Genomic DNA, 13673 nt, shown 5'->3' on the forward strand with positions numbered 1-13673 from the left:
CCCCCTCAGGACTGCCCCAGTCGACTTACCTGCCAGGTACCGGCATGTGGGACCATAGTAACCCACGCCGTCGGGACTGGCCAAAAACAGACGGCCGCTCAGCCCATTGGGGCCCGGAGAATTGCCGGGGGGGCCGTTGCCCCCGACTGGCGTGGCGTGAACCCCGCCCCCACCCAAAAAACCGCGCCGGTGAATGTGGCGGGGCGGGATTCGCGCCACCGCCTGGGGATTCTCCGACCTGGTGGGGGGTTGCAGAATCCCACCCTGCTTATTTCTTCCTTGTTTCCCATGCTTCCTCTGGTCAGGATTTAATGCAAATGTGGCAGCACCTGCTTTACTCCTGTTACTTTGTGGACTGTCTGAACTTGTGCAGTACTGTAATGGAGCCGAGGGTCGGGTCAGCCATTATTTAATAGAATGGCGAAGCTCGAGGGGCTGAACAGCCGCCTCCTCATCCCATGGTTGGTCAGTATCTTTGCAGAAACGGAGGAATAGATTTTAGTCACATCTGAGGAAATCCTGACTTCTGTTATTCCACAGAAGGTGACTGACCTGCTGAGTGATTGTTTATTTTATGTTTTACACTCCAGTCTGTAAAAGCTCTGTCCATCAGAGTTCTAAGTCATTTAACATATCATCAGTCATGAATCCAGGAGCCACCTCAAACCCAAGTTGAAACTCTCTGGATCTCCCAAGGCCAGAGATTCATTCTGTGGCCTAAATTCATTCCAAACTTCTAAATCCTCATTCACCTGAGGAAGTTGTTGTAAGACTTCTTACTGTGCGCACCCCAGTCCAACACTAGCTTTTCCACATCAAAGCTTTTAAATCTCAAGTATTCAATCTCATAAAAAATTAATAAACCTCTATTCAATCCCTACATCAAAGACATCTGGTCCTTCAATAGCCTCTTCAAACTGTCAATCAAATTACGTGCTCTGCACACCAGGTAGGGATAGTTGTAGCTTTGGAAACTCCACCAATAATTCATGATGACATAATCAATAAAGAATGCTATTGAAACTAAATGAATAGATGGGAATATTTGTCCCCCTAACCTACACCAGATGGCCTGTCAATCAAAACTATCCAGTAGACCTTCTTAGATCCTCACTAACCGCTTGTTATTAAGGTTTTTTTTTTTAGAAAGGATTTTGAAGGGAATTTACATCTGTATTCAAGTTGTGACTCCCACACTCTGGGTTAAGGCCCTTGGGACTAGCCAAAATGGGGTTTGAACTCCACACTTGTTCAAATGGCCCTGCTAAATTTGAGTTGACCACCTATGTGAATCGCGACCTGGCTCCTCTCCCCTATCAGCAAAAATTGGATATGTCAGAAATGGGGCCAGGAATGCGTATTCGGAACCATCCATTTTTTAAAATTTGGAGAAATTTCCCCAACCCTGGGGAACGTCTCAAATTACTCAGACTGAATTGCAAGATATTATTTTATGGAAGAAATCTCTCTTAATTTGCATTGGAATGAAATGAATACTCTTGTCTCCCACCACCTTCCTCAGGACCCTGTTCCATAAATTGGCCACTCCCTCATTGAAATGTTGTTCCCACAGATTTAGTTTAGAATTTACTCACTTGACAAACAGAATGTCGAGTAGCTGCTGGAGGGTCGGTGGCCGCTTTGCACCAATTTTCCTGGCGTAAAACGGCAGCTTTCGGACTTTGTCTCCAGAATGGAGAATCCAGCTGCTGGTCTCTGTAAAAGTGACCATGAAGCTGTCAGATTGGTGTTAAATACCCAACTGGTTCACTCTGAAGGAAGCCTGCTATCCTTACCTAGTCTGGGCCTACATGTGACTCAAGACCCACACCAACGTGGCTGATTCTTGGTCTGCCGAGACCATGGGCAGCACTGCTGCCTCACAGCGGCAGGGACCTGGGTTCGACTTCCAGCCTTGGGTGACTTTGTGTAGTCTGGAACTCGCTGCCTGAAAGGGTGATGGAGGCAGAGACTCTCTCAGCATTTAAGATGTATTTAGATGTGCACTTGCGATGCCAAGGCATACAAGGCTATGGGCCAAGTGCGGGAAAATGGGATTAGAATAGTTAGGTTGTTTTTGGACCGGCATGGACAAGATTGGCCGTAGGCCTTTTCTGTGCTGTAGACCTCGGTGACCTATCAAGCCCCATCGTCATTAAATTCATCATTTTCTTGCCCCTGCACTCCTCGTAACTGCTTGCCCAACACACCCCTCCCTCAGCCAGACTACATCGTAAACAGACTACATCGTAAAAGATTGGATGTGTCCTGGGGATTGATCTTCAATTCCTGGGGTTTTCCAAGGATCCCTGAATGTGGGGCTGGAGTCGTGAAGAACGTGATCCAGTTGGAGAGCTTTCATTGTGATTGTTGGGATTTTTTTTGTCTGGTGAAAGCTGGCCTCTGGATTCCCACCTGGGGGCTGATTATTGGAATCTTGCCCTGTACGTGCCTATAAATTCTGAGATTTGCTCCAGCCATGTTGGTTGGAGTTTTATTTCATAGTGTGAGACCATTAATTGCAGGAACTCTGTTTGCTGCTGTTTATTTATAACTGAGCCATTGAGATCAGAGAGTGTACACTCCAGGTTTGGAATAACCACCATTGAGATCAGGGGAATGTGAAATATTAAACCAGAGCAGAGATTATTACAGAACACTTGGCCACATTTGCTTGCAGAACTGGCCACGTCCGAGATGTCCATAGAACCTGAGAGAACAAAATGTTGTCATTCCCCAACCCCCTCCTCCTTTTTGTCTGTGAATACCCCTTCAAGGTTACAGTGTTGTTGAAGAACAGTTCGTATTTATATAGTGCCTTTAATGTGACAAACAATCTGAAGATGCTTCACAGGAGTATGATAACAACTGATTTTGACGTTGAGCCCCATTTTTTTTGAAAAGTCATTAATATAGCAACTTTCACAACCAGCAGACATCCCAGAATGCATCAAAGCCAATAAAATACTTTGTGATCGTTGTTTAAGAAATGTGCAACCAAATAGCAGACAGCATGTGATAAAGAACATAGCTTGAGGGATAAATATTAGTAAGGACCACCTGAGAGGGCAGATGGGCCTCGGTTTAAGATCCCATTGAATAGACACGCATTTGACACTCCAGAACTTCTCCCCTCTTAACAGTGCAGCAGACACTGCGTATTGCTCCTCCGACAATGCAGCACTCCCTCAGCCTGCCTCTCTGACAGCACGGCACACACTCAGTATTGCCCTGGTGTAAGGCCAAATGACCCGGTTCCGCCCGTCCCTGTCTCTGTCTCTCTGTATAACCTCTTCCCCAACCACCCTTCTGGGGGGTGGGAAATCTAATTTAAAACTGTTCCTGCAATATGTGACCTTCCGTAGCAATCAAATGAAGAGTCTTCCTTTTGTGCTTGGCATGGAGGAGGGGAGCGTGAAGAGTATGCTGGAGGTTAGAAACTTCGAATCAAGATTGCATTGCAGTGTGTGTCGATAACCAGCAACTTGATTTTTAAATAGGTGACTCGTTGGTGATGAAAGGGTGGTCTCGTGAATACTGGGGCACTGAGTGAGATTTGTTTCTCCCAAGGATCCACTTTAACATTTTGCTTCATCCTGTCCACTTGTTTTCTCTCTTCCAGTTGAACCTAGTCCAACATGGAACAAACTTGGTTATTGGTTTCTACACCAGCTGTTTTCCACTTTGGCATACAGCTATTTCAGAATTGACAAAATCATCGTGTTCGAACTCTGGGGAATATATGGAACTTGTAAAAGCTGAATACGAAAGAATAAATTCGCATTTCTATAGCCTCCTTTTTGTTCTCGGGAATGCCCAAGTGCTTTACAGCAATGAATTTCTTAAGTTTACCACTGTTCTAATATAGGAAACCTGGCAGCCAATGTGCACACTTTAAGATGCCGCAAAGTGGTGATCACCAGATGGTCAATTTTAGTGATGCTGATTGAGGGACAACTATTAGCCCCAGGACACCAGTGAGAACTCGCCCGCTCCCCTTCAGAATAGTGGGCATTTCATTTTTTATGGCCACCTGAGAGCACAGACGGGGTCTCAATTTAACATCTCCCAAAGATGCTGCCTCTGACAATGCGGCACTCCCCAGTACTGCCACTCCGACACTGCCCTGAGTGCGTCGGACTCTGAAGTGGAACATGAACTCGCCAACTCGGGCAAGGGTACTACCCTTCAGCTGGAGCCTTTGGTATGGGGAAAGCAATGTTTAAAGCACTGAGGCTTTGCACATGGCTCTGTATTCTTTGCTGTTTCTCAGGCGTTCAGTCCAGCCTGCACTAGAAATAGTCTTTATTCACATTTCTCCATTTGGAGAATGATTGCACATAGTTTGTTTTATATGTTTCAGTCTCCTTGTGGAATGGGCTTTAGAAACTTGATATTGTGCGTGAGTGTGCAGTGTTTATGTGCCAGTTTGTGGGTTTTTAGTTCTAAAGAGGTGAGCGGTCTTTGAAAGAGGTTGATTGGGCATGATTGGTGACTTGCCAAAGCTCCACCTACCATCGGACTTCAAGACTTGGGTCCAGAAGTCAAGTGTCCCAACAAATAACCTTCCCTTCCGATGAAAGCAAGGGAATGCTCCAAAAGATTTCACCAGATTGCCTTGTTACAAATTAGAGTGCTTCTAAATTAAGTTAAAGGAATATTTGAGTTTGGCAGATTGGGGACAACAGCGTACAGGTTTCAGTGAGTTGAGCTTGGGACAGTAACACTTAGCTGAGACCAGTGCTACCTGTTGGATAAGATTCTGTTTGGAGCTCCTGTCAGGGGCTGCTGCCCCCTTCCTGTGGAGAGGGGGAATATCAAGAGAACATAGTAAATGGTTGATCCCAATGAACTTCAGGACCAGACAGGACAATAATTTGGTACCCATCATCCTTCACAAATTTTTTTCTGGAAGTAGAACAAATAACGGGTTCACCGAGATTCCGTATCTGTGCATGCTTGCATTCTATTTTTCTCGCCTTTCCCTGGCTCTCACCATTATCTCCATCACATTTTCTGTCCATCGGTATCTGTTATCATTTTTCAGGAGAATGGTCCGAGGCACCTCCTGTGACAGCTGTGAAGCCCAAGTGCACCTGGTGTCTGAATAGAACTTAATCCAAACCTAGTCTTTTGAGGAAATGCAAGGTGCTGGGATGGAAATCCTCACGTTTCTTCCAACCCTTTTTTTTTTTTTTTTGTAACTTGCTATAGTCAGTCAGTCTGAACTACACCCAAGCCAAAGCACTGGATGTCAAGAAGCTGAAAGCTTCAAGTGATGAGCTCCGGTTGATGGCCTCTTTCTGACTGTCCATGAGACGTAGGAGCAGAAACAGACCATTCGGCCCATTGGATCTTGCTCTGACAAACAATGAGATTATGACTGGTCTGATATAATGCCTTATTCCCATAACCCTCGATTCCCTTGCTGATTTAAAAAATCTGTCTTTCTCAGCTTTGATCAAGATTGGTCCGAATCTCTGTCGTACATCACATCCAGTTTCTCAGTTTTGAACCTTTTCTCACTGATCTTGGGGGTTTAGATCTGCCAAGATTATTGGGAGTAGGCGGAATGTGGAGCTGAGGCCACAATCCGATCAGCCATGATTTTATTGAATGGTCCAGCAGGCTCAAGGAGCTTAATGGCCTAGTCCTGTTCCTAATCCTAATTTATATGTTTGAATCTTGTCATTCCTTTCACAATCCTGTTTGTCAATTTTATTGCAAGTTGTCTTTCCTAAAACAAACCCCTAAAATAATGCCACTCTGCTGCAAAAAACAAAAGCTTATGTGATGCAAGTACAGAAAGGCACATGCAGGAACTATCCTGTTGGTTACCAAGGCAACCTGTGCTCAAAGCTATATTTATACATAAAACTCAAACTGCTAGTGACAGAATTAATTTTCCCTGATGATAAACTGTTTGCTTTATTTTGTGTATGTTTTGTTTAACATACAAGAATGTGAATTCACCAACATTTATTAGTTTTAATTTAAACATTTTCTGTATTTTATGAGAAGTGGCTACCGAACAGGCCAAGATAAATACCCAGATCATCAGGTCTGACTTGTTTGTATTTTTCTCCTTTTTCTTTTCCCATTGCAGGATTCCTATAGAAAGCAGGTAGTTATTGATGGGGAGACATGTTTGTTGGACATCCTGGACACAGCAGGTCAAGAGGAGTACAGTGCCATGAGAGACCAATACATGAGGACAGGAGAAGGCTTCCTGTGTGTCTTTGCAATCAACAACACCAAATCCTTTGAAGACATTCATCAGTACAGGTTGGTGTTGCTGTAGGTTTCCCCTTTCCAAACTCCCGATGAAGCAAATACACAGATGGGCAATGGGACCTTGAAGACAAAATGGTCACTCTGCTGATGGGGTTAGTGAGATAAAGAGGAGGTTCTGGTGTAGCTCGCCAGCATATGCCTCTTGACATTTTTTTTCTCTGCTATACATTCACTCTAGGATTAGAACAAGCAAACAAGGGTCTATTTACAATCTTTAATCCAGCCAAATGCACTCCCTCAACAGTTTTTTAATAAAATTAAGCAAAAAAGACTTGTGTGATGGACTTCTTTGGATCAAATTATTTACATTTTTCTTAAGCTGTTAACTAGGTAGACTGAGAGTGGCCTTCAGGAGGAGTGGGTTTTAAAAAGTGAGATATCGGGACCCCGTTTTTAAGTCATGCCTTCTGTGCTTGTTAGACATAATGCATAAGACCATAAGAAATAGGAGCAGGAGTAGTCCATTTGGCCCATTGAGCTGGCTCACTATTCAGTAAGGTCATGGCTGATTGAATCGTGACGTTAACTCTACTTTCCTGTTATCAGGAAACTGACTCCCTCCTTTTCTTGCAACATTTGCATTTTCCAATCAGCTAGGGAATTTTGGAAAATTATAACCAATACATCCACTATCTCTGCAGCCATTTCCCTTTAAGTCCCTCAGATGAACGGCATTGGGTCGAGGGAGCTTGTTGGCCTTTAGTCTCATTACTTTTCCTAATATCATTTTCCTTGTGATCCTGATTGAAAAAGGAATGGAGAACTTAAACAATCTCCTGCTTTTCTAATATTCTTGGGATGCTTTCTGGGCCTTCTACTGTGAAGACAGATAGCAAGTCTCTACAACTTCCTTGTTTCCGATTTGTTAATTCACCAGTCACCCCCCTAAGGGACTAACACAACTTCCTTTTTTTGCATATTTGCAGAAGCTTTTACTCTCGGCTATTATATTTCTTGTTTTTTCTTGCACTCCAGTTTCTCCCCCTTTTTGCCATCCTTTTCTAGTTTCTGCTATTTCCCAATCTCCTGGCCTGCCAATAAGTATTGTACATATTTTCTTTCAACTTGATACCATCCTTTACTTCCGTGTTTAGCCACAGGTAGTACATCTTTCGCAAGAGTCTTTCTTTCACCATGGAGTATACTTTTGTGAGTTATGAAATATCTCCTTAAATATCTGTGATTGTTTCTCTACCGCCTTCATCTCTTAACCAATTTTCCCAGTCCACTAAAGCCAACACTTGTCTTCATACCCTCACAATTGCTTTTTTAAAGTTTTAAAACACTAGTTTCAGATCCAAATTTCTCACCCTCAAACTGAATGTGAATTCATATGTTCACTCTTATGAGGATCCTTTACTATGACCTCATTAACTAATCCTGTATCAATATATATGACCAGATATAAAATAGTCTGTTCCCTGGTTGCTTCCAGATGAAGAAACTGTCCAGAATGCATTCTATGAACTCATCCTCCATGCTACCTTTCCCAATTCATCCAATCAATATAAAGACTAAAACCTTCCACGATTATTGTGATACCTTTCTTAACAAGCCCCCATTATTTTTTGGCTTTTACTCTCTTAAAATGGAACTGCTGTCAACTGTCAGGAGACCTTTAAATCACCCTACCAGTGACTTCTTTCCCTTGCTATTTTTTATCTCCACCCAAACTTGGTGGTCGTAACCAAGATCATTTCTCACTATTGTACTGATCTCATTCTTGATTAACAGAGCCACCCCACCACCTTTTTCCTATCTTCCTGTCCTTCAAAAGTGTCAAATATCCTTGAAGATTCAGGTCCCAGCCATGGTCACCTTGCAACCATATCTCTGTAATGGCTATCACATCATACTAATTTATTTCTGTCTGCGTTATCAATTCCTCCATCTTGTTAAGAATGCTGCATGCAGGGCAGTACGTTGGCGCACTGGGACTACGCCACTGAGGACCTGGGTTCGAATCCCGGCCCTGGGTCACTGTCTGTGTGGTGTTTGCACATTCTCCCTGTGTCTGCGTGGGTTTCACCCCCACAACCCAAAAGATGTGCTGGTTAGGTAGATTGGCCACGCTAAATTGCCCCTTAATTGGAAAAAAAATAATTGGGTACTCTAAATTTTTTTTTTTAAAGAATGCTGCCTGCGTCCAGATAGAGGCTTTGGTTCTGTTTTTTTTTTAATCCTTTTTTCCTTTCTCTGACCTGCCTTTTCTGGAATACACTGTTCTTTCTTGTCACATCGTACCTTCTACGATACCCCACATTATTGCCTTGTTCTTAAACATTCCAAATTTCCCTTGAGGTGGACCCTCTTACAACCCCCCCCCCACACACGCACGCGCACACACACACGCACGCGCACACACACACACACACACACACCCTTGCCAACTGAAATAATAATAGAAATGTCCTGTGGTTTGGGAAGGAAGAATAGGCAGTCGGAGGACAGGAGTTCTCTACAGCGCAGGCTGAGGTACTACCGCGCCACCATGGCCAAGAGGGTGTAATTGCAGAGTGAGCAATTTGTGTGTACCGAGAATTTCCATTTGGAACTGGATCTGGAAATTTACAATTCAAACCTGGCTTGAAACACGATGAAAGCAGAGCAAACGTGAGCTTGTTCGGTGTGGAGGGGTTGAATGGAGCAGGACGATGGACAAGTTTAGCCTGAGGTGTCCGCTCCTTCAATGTATGCTGTGTCTGTGTGTGGAATCAAAGGCCCGTTCATGTACCTCATTTCAGAAGGGCCTGGGTATAAGTAACCCACACAGTGAAGCTAGGTATAGACAATGCATCAAGGGGAGAGGGTCATTCTCGCAAGCAAAAAAATACCAAACCAGGAGATCCCTTAAAAAAATTTTTTTTTTAATTCAGGCTTTACTTTTTTAACCAAGCAGCAAGAAGGATGGGATCTGGGGAACATGTATGCAGACTTGTGGTCTGGAATGCACTTCCTGAAACGTCGGTGAAAGCAATTTCAATAATAACTTTTAAAAGGGATTGGATCAATATTTGAAGGGACAACATTTACAGAGTAATGAGGAACAGCCAAGGAGTGGGATTGATTGGATAGCTCAGAGAGCCAGCCTCAGAATGGCCACCTTCTTCTATTCTGTAAGATTTAATCATTCCAAATCCATGCTGATGTTTCCTTAGCGGCGTGAAGTGTCAGGCACCTTTTGATCCAAGTCCGTTTTTTGAAGAGTGCTGCTACCTATCTGAGGCTTCCTGTGTCTTTGCAGAGAACAGATAAAAAGGGTGAAAGATTCCGATGATGTTCCAATGGTTTTGGTGGGAAACAAGTGCGATCTGCCAGCCCGAACTGTAGAGACTCGGCAAGCCCAAGACTTGGCTCGGAGTTACGGCATTCCGTACATCGAAACTTCTGCCAAAACCAGACAGGTAGGTAGGAGGCTGTCTGTAATCGAACATCAATTGCTTCATTCAACCTTCATTGTGGAGGCATTGTTGTTACTGGGTCCCTCTTGACCCCTTCTAGCCCACGTGTTGTACAATTGTGTTCATCCACAACTCTCTACTGCCTGTGGTCTAACTTGTATCAATGTTCTCCTCTGTCACCCCTGCCTGTATTTGCTGACCTGCATTGACTTGTGTTCTAGTAGTGCCTTGAATTTAAACTCTCATCCTCCTTTTCAAATCAATCCATGGTCTGGCCCCTCCCTATCTCTAATCTTTACCAGCCCCATGGTCCATGAGAAAACTGTGCTCCTCTAATTCAGTCCCTTTGAACATCCCTGCCTTTGATTACTCCACACCATGTCTTCAGATGCCTGGATCCCTCTGCACTGGAATATTCTCCCTGAACCTCTCTGTTTTTCTCTCTCCTTTCGCAATAGTCCTTTTTTAAAAAAAACCCTATCAATTGAGGCCAAGCTTTTGACCTCCTTGTGTGGCTCAGTGTAAAATTCTGTTCTGTGAAGTGCCTTGGGTCATGTGTTGTGTTACATTATATGTTGTTATATTTGACACGCGTTCTGCCGTCCAGGACAACCTTGCCCAGATCTGCCTGATGTTCGCTTTTCATTACATCCCCTGTTCGAGATTATGGGGGAAGTTCAAAGTTGTGAGCAAAAGTAAAGGGGATACAAAATAGTTTTGAGGGACAGAAAATAGGGTGTAGTCGAGTTGGAGGGAAGCATATAGTGGTTTCTAATTTTATATTCATTCATGGGATGTGAGCATTGCTGGCTGCCCAGTCCTAATTGCCCTTGAACTGCTATTTCAGGGGGAAACTGTGGATGTAAGCCAGACCACGCGAGTACGGCAGATTTCCTTCACTAAAGGGGCATTAATGAACCAGATGGGCTTTTATGATTACGTGGTCGGCGTTACTGATACTAGTTGGATGATGGGTTTTTACGGCAATCGTTTCATTGGACTTGAGGTAGCGCAGTGGTTAGCACTGCTGACTCACGGCGCCGGCGTCGATTTCGGGTCGCTGTCAATGTGGAGTTTGCACATTCTCCCCGTGCCTGAGTGGGTCTCTTTCCTCTTTCCGCCCCCCCCCCCCCAAATCCCAAAGATATGCTGGGTAGGTGGATTGGCCATGTTAAATTGAACCCTTTTAATTTGGGGGGGGGGGGGGGGGCCTCTCAAAAATCATTGGACTTTAATTTCAGATTTTTCTGGAATTCAAATTTCACCATCTGCCGTGAGGGGAATCGAACCACGGGGGTACCTGGATTATGAGTCGTGTGACCATACCACTATATCCACTGCCTCCTCTATTGATCCCTTATACTAATGACCTACATTTGAATATATGGGGCATAATTTCAAAGTGTGTAAACGACAGGCAGAGTGGCATAGTGGTTAGCACTGCTGCCTCACAGTGCCAGGGACCTGGATTCAATTCCGACCTTGGGTCACTGTGTACGTTCTCCCTGTGTCTGCATGGGTTTGCTCCGGTTTCCTCTCCGTCCAAATTACCGTTCGTATTAGATTTTGGGGGGGGTGGGGGTTGGGGAGGGGTGCATAGGTGGGCTGCTCTTTTGCTGTGATGTTAAATGGAGACTCCACTTCGCCTGTCTGAATGTAAAAGATCCTGTGGGAGTATTTCAAAGAGCAGGGGAGTTTCCACCAGAGCTCTGATGAATATTTACCATAGAATCCCTACAGTGCAGAAGGAGGCCATTTGGTGCATCAGGTCTGCACTAACCCTCTGAAAGAGCCCCCATAACACCCCCCCCACCCCCCCCCCCCCCCGCTCCAGATGACAAACGCCACCTGTTTTTTAAAAAAATTCTCCTCCTCTTCCCTCCTGGTCCTTTTGCCAATTGTCTTATCTGGGTTTCCTGCCACTGGGAAACTTAATTACTCTTTAAATCTCCCTTCACCCTTTCCTGCTGCAAGTATTCTTGATATGACATTGTGTCAGAATCTGAAAGAATTGAACAAATTCTGTCCCCAAAGGGTGGGTTATGTTTATCTGCAGGTGTCTAGAAGTGCCCCGTTTATGATGCAGGGCTGACCTTGCCAGACCAATGTACACCTAAATCTTTGATCTCCTTTCCACAACAAAGTGATGGGGTAGACCTGGCACTGAACAGGAAATCTGACAGAACTGGAGTGAATCTGAGGGAAAGCGACCTGCGCAAGCAGAGGCTCCTGTCCTGTGTGGGAGTGGGGTCACATCACGGATAAATTGTAGGAAAATCTGCACTGGTTACCTGGAGTTCAGATGGCATCTGCCGAGAGTTACAGGTGAAAGGCTTGAGGTGAAACTGCTGATGCGGGGTAAAAGCTGGAAATGGACAGCAATGCTGCTTCAAGGAAATGGAGTCTCTGATGTGTGGGAATGAACCCCGGGCAGATGCCCCTTTTCAGAAGCTTTGCTATGAACCAGGGAAGATCCAAATATGGGAAGGGAAAGGAAGAAAAGAGAAGGGGGAACAATAATAGGAAGGTGTGCAACATTCCTAAAAGGTGTGTTTATGACCATGGAATATTCCAAAGCGCTTTCCAATAATGTAGCCACTGTTCGGACATAAGAAACCGGTCATCCTTGGAACAGCACTGAATCCACCAGAAGGCAAGTGTTCTAAGCCCCACGGAAACATGGGGGCAGAATTCTCCGCCGGCGGGATTCTCCGTTTTTCCAGCGCCTAGGGGTTTCCCAACGGCGTGGGACTGCCGTACAATGGATAATCTCATTGACCGACCGGCGTAACGGAGAATCCCACCGGCGGGTCAGGGCTGAATGTGGCGGGGTGGAGAATCCCGCCCAGGGTGTGTACTATTTGTTTCCCCGTGACCTCCAATGAATATCAACTTCCCCCGGTAATGGGGCGGAATTTCCCCTTTAACAAGGGGAGCCCTCACAGTATAAAAGGCCCGACCTAGATGCATGCCGGGGAGGGAGACCCTTCGGGGGAGGAGATTTGTGTATTATAATAAGAGTAGCATTTTCAAATCATAGAAAAGTTACAGCACAGAAGGAGGCCATTCAGCCCAACCTGTGCATACCAGCCCTCGGACACATGTGCCCTTTCTAATCGCACCTTGCACCCTCCTTGCCATTCATGCTTATTCTCCTGGTGTGGATACTACAGCAGTGGATACTACAGCAGCCAACAGGGGAAAACATCTTTAACAAATGCTGCAATATCCTGAAATAAATACAGTAAACCTACTGTTTGCAGGAATGTCTGCAAGTTTCCCAGAAACGTTCCACTTGCCGTCCCCTGGCCAGAGACTGTAACTGCAGGCAGACCCATTAGAGTTTCCCACTCTCAGACTTCTCGCAAATAAATCAAGGGGCACAAGGAGGAGGTCATTCGGCCCATCATGCCTGGGCTGGGTTTTTAAAGGAACAACTTGTCTGCTGCTTTGGTCTCCCTGTTTTAAGACCAGAACACTTGCATTGGAAGCAGTACAGTGAAGGTTCACTAAATTGGATGAGGGGAGGCGGGTCGGCCTCTGATAAGCTGAGTAATTTGGGTTTGTATTCTCTGGAGTTTAGAAGAACGAGACACTATCTTGTTGAAAACTACAATATTTTGAAGGGACTTAATGGGGTGGTTCCTGAAAATGTTTTGATATTGTCAGGAGAAAGTGAAGCACGGGGTCACAGTCTCTGGATAAGGTGCCGATCATTTAGGACTGACATGAGTTATTTCTTCACTCGAAAAGGTTGTGGCTCTTTGTAATTCTTTGCCACAGAGGGTCGTAGATGCTCCATAATTGAATACATTTTGAGGCTGGGATAGACTTGGGGCGGGATTCTCTGATCCTGCGCTGGATGGGGTCGCGCAAATCCCACCACGCCGCTCTTGTAACGCCAGGCCGCCAATTCCTCCGGCGACCGGAGAATTGGCGGGAATCGCACCGGCACAGCGCCGCTGGCGATTCTCCACG

General features: G+C 45.1%; 1 protein-coding gene across 4 annotated transcripts in view; it reads left to right on the top strand.

The window, feature by feature from the left end:
- LOC140384440 (GTPase HRas) overlaps nucleotides 1-13673 on the top strand; it is an 88686-nt gene that overhangs the window by 51814 nt on the left and 23199 nt on the right. For all 4 annotated transcript variants that reach the window (XM_072466146.1, XM_072466144.1, XM_072466143.1 and 1 more), the window contains 2 exons: nucleotides 6107-6285; nucleotides 9539-9698. In XM_072466146.1, coding sequence (XP_072322247.1) covers nucleotides 6107-6285; nucleotides 9539-9698 — 339 coding nt within the window. The remainder of the gene's footprint in view (nucleotides 1-6106; nucleotides 6286-9538; nucleotides 9699-13673) is intronic.

This window comes from Scyliorhinus torazame, chromosome 10 (assembly GCF_047496885.1).
Source record: "Scyliorhinus torazame isolate Kashiwa2021f chromosome 10, sScyTor2.1, whole genome shotgun sequence".
Classification (NCBI taxonomy): domain Eukaryota; kingdom Metazoa; phylum Chordata; class Chondrichthyes; order Carcharhiniformes; family Scyliorhinidae; genus Scyliorhinus; species Scyliorhinus torazame.